This window comes from Theropithecus gelada, chromosome 9 (assembly GCF_003255815.1).
Source record: "Theropithecus gelada isolate Dixy chromosome 9, Tgel_1.0, whole genome shotgun sequence".
Taxonomy (NCBI): domain Eukaryota; kingdom Metazoa; phylum Chordata; class Mammalia; order Primates; family Cercopithecidae; genus Theropithecus; species Theropithecus gelada.
The window spans coordinates 60,003,685-60,012,218 of NC_037677.1; the positions used below are offsets into that span (position 1 = coordinate 60,003,685).

The window sequence follows — 8,534 nt, forward strand, 5'->3', positions numbered from 1 at the left end:
AAAAAAAAAAAAAAAAAAAAAAATTGGAACAAAATATATTTCTGTCTCTGGCAGGGTGCAGTGGCTCACACCTGTAATCCCAGCACTTTGGGAGGCCAAGGCGGGTGGATCAGATGAGGTCAGGAGTTTGAGACCAGCCTGGCCAACACGGTGAAACCCCGTCTCTACTAAAAATACAAGAAATAAGCCAACTGTGGTGGCAGACGATTGTAATCCCAGCTACTCAGGAGGCTGAGACAGGAAAATCACTTGAACCCAGGAGGCGGAGGTTGCAGTGAGCCAAGATCGCACCACTGCACTCCAGTCTGGGCAACAGAGTGAGACTCCATCTCAAAAAAAAAAAAGAAAGACAAGACATGCTGTGAAATTGGGTGTGGCTGTGAAACAAGCTTACCTTCACATCATTCTTCTCATATAGGCCATTCATGTAGGCCATGCTAAAGCCAGGTTCTAAACAGATACTGTTGCCAGGCCTAGGACAAATGGAACCTCTATGACTAACAGCATTCCTGTTGCTTCTGATTCTAGGTGGGAAACTTCCACTGATATTTAACAACTTTGCTCTAAGTAGATGTGGAATGGTGGTGTGAAAAAAAGCAGAGGCGCCGGGCGCGGTGGCTCAAGCCTGTAATCCCAGCACTTTGGGAGGCCGAGACGGGCGGATCACGACGTCAGGAGATCGAGACCATCCTGGCTAACACGGTGAAACCCTGTCTCTACTAAAAAATACAAAAAGCTAGCCGGGCGAGGTGGCGGGCGCCTGCAGTCCCAGCTACTCGGGAGGCTGAGGCAGGAGAATGGCGTAAACCCGGGAGGCGGAGCTTGCAGTGAGCTGAGATCCTGCCACTGCACCCCAGCCTGGGAGACAGAGCGAGACACCGTCTCAAAAAAAAAAAAGCAGAGGGGCTGGGCATGGTGGCTTACGCCTGTAATTCCAGCACTTTGGGAGGCCAAGGCGGGCAGATCACGAGGTCAGGAGTTGGAGACCAGTCTAACCAACATAGTGAAACCCCATCTCTAAAATAGAAAAATTTTACTAAAATTTTTCTAAAATAGAAAAATAGAAAAATAGACTAAAAATAGAAAAATTAGCTGGGCCTAGTGGCGGGCACCTGTAATCCCAGCTACTTGGGAGGCTGAGGCAGGAGAATTGCTTGAACCCAGGAGGCAGAGGTTGTGGTGAGCCGAGATCGTGCCACTGCACTCCAGCCTGGGTGACAGAGCGAGACGCCTTCTCAAAAAAAAAAAAAGCAGAGGACCTGGAACAACAGACCACAGGTCAAGTCTAGGCTAACTAGCTGTGCCACTGTGGGCAGGTTACTTAATTTCTCTGAACTACAGTATCCTCCCTCATCTGTAAAACGGAGACCACCACTATACCTACCCATAGATTGCTATGAGATTATAAATATCAAAGTATTTTATGAGCTATAAATGATCATATAAATATTCTTTTTATTTACTGTATTTTTTTCCTTAGCATAGGAATTATATGTTAATTTTCAAAAATTGGAAAACACAGAAAAATATTAAGAAAAAAAATCACTCACCCAAACATTGTTATTTATTTAACTGAAATAAAGTCTAATATCAACTGAATTTTAAAGCAAAAATATTTTCAGATGTTAATACTAATAATTACAAATGATAAAATTAACTGCTGACCTCCTTTAAAGATTAGAGTAGGCTGGACACAGTGGCTCATGCCTATAATCCCAGCACTTTGGGAGGCTAAGGCAGGAGTATTGTTTGAGGCCAGGAGTTCAAGACCAGCCTTGGAAATATAGTGAAACTCCATCTCTACAAAAAAAATGTTTAATTAGCCAGGCGTGGAGGTGCACCCCTGTAGTCCCAGGTACTAAGGAGGCTAAGGTGGGAGGATCTGTTGAACCCAGGAGTTCAAGGCTGCAGTGAGCTATGATCACACCACTGTACTCCAGCCTGGACAACAGAGCAAGACTCCATCTCTAAAAAACAGCAAAAGAAGAGCAAAGCAGTCTTTCCCATTTATCAGTGTAAAGTGAAGATAATACTGCTATTTGTCCCAGACCTGGTCCCAAGAGCATATGATATACGGATGAGGCCCATAAAAGTCAAGGCCACAAAAACTCCCAAAATAAATATTTCATGAGCCCAAGGAGTACTTACAACACATGCTCTCAGATGCATTGGAGAAAGCAAAGTATCTGAAGCCCCATTAATAAAACTTGCATGATTTTAATGTCACATCACAGACTGACACATTTCAATGGGCCACTTTAATGAAAAAAAGAAAAATGTATATACCATATTACAAAGTACTCAGTCTAAGACTTGTGACTTTTTCACACTGCCTGCTGAATCTAAGCCTTCTTAGAATTTCTTGTGCCCCTCCCTATTTTTCCTTTCCCACCCTTCCCTTGACTACCTCCTCTTCCTTGTTTCATTATTGAATCGGACTCACTCTCTGTGTTTAAAACTGCCTTAAATAGAGTTTTAAGTGGTACATGCCTGTAATCCCTGCTACTTGAGAGGCTGAGGCAGGAGAATCACTTGAACCCAGGAGGCAGAAGTTGCAGTGAGCTGAGGTCACGCCACTGCACTCCAGCTTGGGCTACAGAGACTCCATCTCAAGATAAATAAATAAATAAACACTCCCACCCTACCCCCTCCCTAAGTGTGGAGTAAAAGTGATGACCCAGTTGCTATATATATATATATATATATATATATCAGTGACCAGACTACTTTGCTTAACAAATACACATGAAATTACAAATCCTAATGAGTCCTGCCCCCATAAAATTAAGTAATATCTTTTTTTTTTTTTTTTGAGACGGAGTCTTGCTCTGTGGCCCAGGCTAGAGTGCAGTGGCACGATCTCGGCTCAGTGCAACCTCTGCCTCCCAGGTTCAAGCGATTCTCCTGCCTCAGCCTCCTGAGTAGCTCGGACTACAGGCGCAGGCCACCATGCCCAGCTAATTTTCGTATTTTTAGTAGAGACGGGGTTTCACCATGTTGGCCATGATGGTCTCAATCTCTTGACCTCGTGATCAGCCCACCTAAGCCTCCCAAAGTGCTGGGATTACAGGCATGAGCCACCAAGCCTGGCCAAGTAATGCCTTTCTTACCACATCTCTAAACATTCAAATCTCATCTGTCTTTAAGACCCAACTCAATGTTATATCCTCCATGAAGCCTCCCCTGATTCTCCAATCAAAAGTAATCTCGTTTTCCTCTGACTTTCCATCATACTCTGTTTCCTCAGTGCCACTTAAGATTTCCAATTCAGTATCATACTGATTGTGTCAGGCATCACACTTATTGCTTTGACATTTGAAGGGGTCTCAATAAAAACCTGCTTGATAAGTGAATGACTATGTACAACAATTGAGAATTTCATCTTCATCTAGTAAATTTTAATTATGGAAATATCCAAAAGTCATTTAGACTCAAGAACAGTAAATGAAGTAGTTGAGCTCAAGAATGCTTACTTCAGTCAAAATGTACATTTTATGACCAAAATAAGACTAATTTGGCATACGTATGTAAATAATCTGAAAGAAATTCCCAAAGAAAAGCACTGGAATAAGGATATAACCTCCCAAAATAACTCCAAATAAATACCCAGATTATTTAAATTCCAGAAGATTTGTTCTAAAATCAGTTTCATTATTTTACAGTAATACAATGTTTCTTTCCTAGCAAATTCAGAGTTCAATTATCCAATTCTATTATTTCTTCTTCTAATATATTTCTGATTAATTCCTTCTCTATTTCCCTGCCACTCCCAAGTCCAGACCTTCATTTTCTTCATAACCAACCAATTTTAAAAGCTTCCCAATTTGTCTCCCTTCCCATAGTTCCTTCAACAATATTTACTGAGTGATCCCATGTGCCAATTTTGAGGGCAGGAACTGAGGACCATATAAAGAAATATCAGGCCAGGCACACTAGCTCACAACTGTAATCCAGCACTTTGAGAGGCCAAGGCGGGAGAACTGCTTGAGCCCAGGGATTTGAGACCAGCCTGGGCAACATAGCAAGACCCTGTCTCTATTTAAAACCAAAATAAATTTTTTTAAAAAGAGATAAATATCAGACAAGGCCTGACCTCTAGGAACAATCTTGAAGCATGTACAGAATCCACATATTTAACGATCACAATTGGCACCAAGGATGTGAAGCAATGGGTAGGTCCTCTGGCCTCCCCAAAACACACTATACTATTCTCACACGCCATTCTCACGCAGTCTTTCTCACACACTATTCTCATCCTCCTCCCTCTCCTGCTCTCTTTGTTCATCCTATTGGATATGGCCTGTGTTACACTGCCCATATGTCACACACCAACTTCATCTCCAATTTCTCTCCAACTTGTCTCCTGAGCTGCAATGAAGATAATGTACTTGCTATAACCTGGAAGTGACTTACTCACAAGTACCTTTGTTCATGATTAACTATTTATCAGCACAATCCTCCCTACTTTGTCTCTGCTAACCCATAGCTACCACCAATCTCAAGTGCCCTCTTTTGTATGTGTTGGAAAGTATATAACTTAACTACATATCATTGTTTTCATCTTATAACCTTATTTCTTTTGTATTTGTCTCACAGTGTGTATTACAGTGTTTCCTAACTAAGGGCGTATATCACAATCACCTATGGAGCTTCTTAAAAAATACAAAGGCCTGGCCGGGCACAGTGACTCACGCCTGTAATCTCAGCACTTTGGGAGGCCAAGGCAGGCAAATCACAAGGTCAAGAGATGGAGACCATCCTGGCCAACATGATGAAATCCCGTCTCTACTAAAAATACAAAAATTAGCTGGGCACGGTGGTGCACACCTGTAGTCCCAGCTACTCCAGAGGCTGAGGCAGGAGAATCGCTTCAACCTGGGAGGAGGACGTTGCAGTGAGCCCAGATCATGTCACTGCACTCCAGCCTCATGACAGAGGAAGGCTCCATCTCAAAAACAAACAAACAAACAAAGGCCTTTAGCTACTTGGGAGGCTAAGGTGGGAGGAATTTTCTCAGCCCAGGAGATGAAGGCTGCAGTGAGCTATGATCACGCCATTGCACTCCAGTGCCTGCATGACAGTGAGACCCAGTCTCAAAAAAAAATAAAATAAAATAAAAATAAAAAAAGAGCAAAATACAAAGGCCTTGACCCTTGGAAGCTGGACATCTTTATTTCTAAAAAGCCCCACTGATGATTTTCATGCACACTCTAAGCTGAGAACCACTGATTTATTGCAATGTTTTCCATATAGCAGACATTCAATGCTTATTAATTCATGGCATGGAAGTCCATAAATAACTTTTCTCTAAATAGCCTAACCAGCTATCAACCCCTAGACTACACTAGCTCTGTTCCAAGTGCAACATGTGGTTTTAAGATTTCATTTCCTGAAGTACTACATGGAGAGACACTATTACCTTGTCTCTTTACATTGTTTCCTATTTGTTGAAAAATGGAGGCCTGGAATGCAGCCATGTTAGACAACACTACATAAGAATGTACTCTGGAGTGTTCTGTTCAAATTAGTTATAAAAAGAAGAACAATGTACAAGTAGACATTGTGAATGAATACAGCATTCTTACTGAATGAATAGATTCTTACTAAAGCTATACAGAAGAAAGATCAGGAATTTGGACGGTGGTGTCACCCTGTCTTCCTAGCTATCAGTCTCCTAAATTGCTTGAGACAGTCCAGGGACCCCTGAAGACCGAGGAAGACTTTCAGCTGCTAAAGAGCCTCTAAGTGCACTGAGGAGCTCAAATCAGATAAGAAACCCAAGCCCCACCCAGACAGACCCACAGTTGCCTCCCAACTGCCCTGAACACACTATTTACACAGCTCAGTGGGGGAGCAGTATGAACTTTTTCCAAAGTTGTTCCTCACATGCAGGACCAGTCTGAGTCACCCACCCAGGGTGAGAAAGAAAAGTGTGACATTAGCCAGGGGAGTGTTGGGAGACTGGTCTCAGCACCTCTTTTTTCCCATTTCAGACATGGGCTCCTCCTCCTCCAGGAATCACCTCGGTTATGAGTCACAGCTGTGGGTTACAGGGGTCTGCGGAGCCACCAGGAAAGTTGTGGATGGGGAGGGGATGCCCCAGCCTTCTCTCCGGCAGGGGCGGCAGATCCCAGATTCCACAGGCCTCTCCCAACAGCTCCATCTTGCTTCCTGCCAGGAGGAGGGGCCGAGGAGGGGCCAAGGAGGGCCCCCGAGTCTAGAAAGGCCCCAGTGGGAGGAGGCCGTTTGACAGCAGGTAAAGCCAGGTGGAAATGTCCACAGGAGGGAATGAAAGGAAGGGCAGCAGGGCTGAGCGGAAGGAAAAACAGGGCTTGTGGTCACGAATAACTGCATAAAGGTGTAAGGGTGACAGAGGAGTGAGCGTAAGTAAAACGCCCAGGAGGGAGGAGGAGGCGACGGAGAGTGAGGCAAGTGAATAAAAGGGCGGAATATAGGGAGCTCTGGGGAGCGGGGGTGGGCGAGGCGGATCTCAGGGTGAGGGGAAGAAGTATTAGAAAGGAGGACAACGTGGCTCAAATAAGGATCCCTGGAAGAGAAGGCAAGGGATCCGTGGGAGGGCCCGCTCTCCCTCCCCCACAGCCAGATCGAGGAGGCCTAAAAAGGCGCTGAGAGCGAGGAAGTCAACGTGGGGGCGAAGCCTGAGCGGGGCAGAGACCCTCGGACATCCCAGCAACTCTCATTTATTGGGTGCCTGCTGTGGGCCACAAGCCGCGCGAGGCACTCCACAAATAATACCTCGCCGGATCTTTACGACAAGCCCGCCAGGCAGCCTTTTCCATGACTGCTCCCATTTTATAGATGAGGACACTGAGGCCGAGAGAGGCTCAGGACTCGCTCAAGGTCACAGGGCGGAGAAGAGGCCATTCGAACTCTCGGCGCCTGGCTCCGGAACCCACGCGGAAAGTCACGGCCAGCTAGCCGGCCGCAGGCAGCCGCGACGCGGGCCGGGGCCCGGGGGACACCTCCCGCGCCCGCTCCCGCGCCAGGCCCTGCGCGCTCACCCGGACGAGGTTGCTGACGGCCGCCTGCACGGCGGCCACGGGCGCGGTGAGGTCAGGAATGGCTTTGCCGTCCACCTCGCCCTCCTCGTGCATTATCACCAGGTGGGAGATCTGCTGTGCCACCGGCTCCAGGATGCTCTCGATCGTGCGCGTATGAAACACCGGCATCGCGGCGGCGAGCGGGGCGGCGAACCGCGGGCGACAGAGAAGTAGGATCCACGGGGCCGGGAACCGGCGAAGAGACAGACTCTGAGCAGCGACTACAGAGTCGGGGCTTCCCTCGGCGTAACCAGCCTCACGGACTCTCCGCCCCCTCTCGTCGCCGCGCCCAATGGCAGCACCGCTCAGACCTGGGCCGCCACTCCTACTGGTCCCTTTTCGAGATGCTCCACCCCAGCCACCGCGCCGCCAAACCCCGCCCCTCCCCCATTCCCAAGGGAGGGGCCTGGGATTGGGGCTGAGCCGCCGGGATTGCTACCGGATTCCCGAGCCCTAACGCCGGGCGCTCCTTATAAGGGCATGGTGGGAGCGGAGCGGACGGCTGGAGCCGGCTGGCCCCGCCCCCGGGCCGCCTCCCGCCTCGGATCTGGGGAGCTCCGCCCCTCTGCAGAATCACCTCAGCTGGGCGGGGTCTCCTCACCTCAGGCGGTGCTTGAGTCTCAGGAGACCAAGGGGTCGCCCACGTCCCCTCCTCAACTTTTCCCTTCACACGAAACCCTCAAAATACTCCTTCCATTCCCTCCCAGTAATGCATGGGAACGTTTTTAGTGAAAGATTCAAACAGCAGAGGTGCACTGAGAAACAGCAGCGTCCCATTCATGTAAACGCAGGCTCCGCCCCCTGCCCGCCTCAGAGACATTCTGTTTAACAGCTGAGTGTATAGCCTTCTAGACTTGTCTATAGATTCACCTCTACATATATATTTTCGAAGTAAATGAGATTAATAAACATTTTCCTGGAACTAGGTATGATTGCCCTTGATGAAAATGCCCTTATCTTTCACTGTTGGTAAAGAGCTACCTCATTCTTCTTAATGACTGCATGGTATTCCATTGCATGAAATAAAACTATTTACAGAACCAATGTTCCTAGTCATGGACTTGGGTTGGGTTCTGGTTTTCACTATTAAAAAACAATGCTGATCCTGGCCAACATGGTGAAACCCCGTCTCTACTAAAAAAGAAAAAAAAAATACAAAAAATTAGCCGGGCATGGTGGCGGGCGCCTGTAGTCCCAGCTACTCCGGAGGCTGAGGCAGGAGAACAGCGTGAGCCCGGGAGGCGGGGCTTGCAGTGAGCCAGATCGCGCCACTGCACTCCAGCCTGGGCGGCGGAGCCAGACTCTGTCTAAAAAAAAATTCTGCATTAATTGTACTTGCCGGCCGGGCGCGGTGGCTCAAACCTGTAATCCCAGCACTTTGGGAGGCCGAGGCGGGTGGATCACGAGGTCAGGAGATCGAGACCATCCTGGCTAACATGGTGAAACCCCGTCTCTACTAAAAATACAAAAAAC

The 8,534-nt window shown here is 47.4% G+C and overlaps 1 protein-coding gene across 3 annotated transcripts in view; it reads right to left on the reverse strand.

Moving 5' to 3' along the window:
• Positions 1-7,466, reverse strand: part of VCL (vinculin) — a 126,431-nt gene extending 118,965 nt beyond the window's left edge. Inside the window, exon 1 of one of the 3 annotated variants that reach the window (XM_025397576.1) lies at positions 7,023-7,466. In XM_025397576.1, coding sequence (XP_025253361.1) covers positions 7,023-7,190 — 168 coding nt within the window. In that variant the 5' untranslated portion in view covers positions 7,191-7,466. Of the gene's footprint in view, positions 1-6,022; positions 6,550-7,022 lie in introns of those variants that run through there. The other 2 variants (XM_025397577.1, XM_025397578.1) reach the window with 2 other exon arrangements.
• Between the last annotated feature and the right edge of the window lie 1,068 nt (positions 7,467-8,534).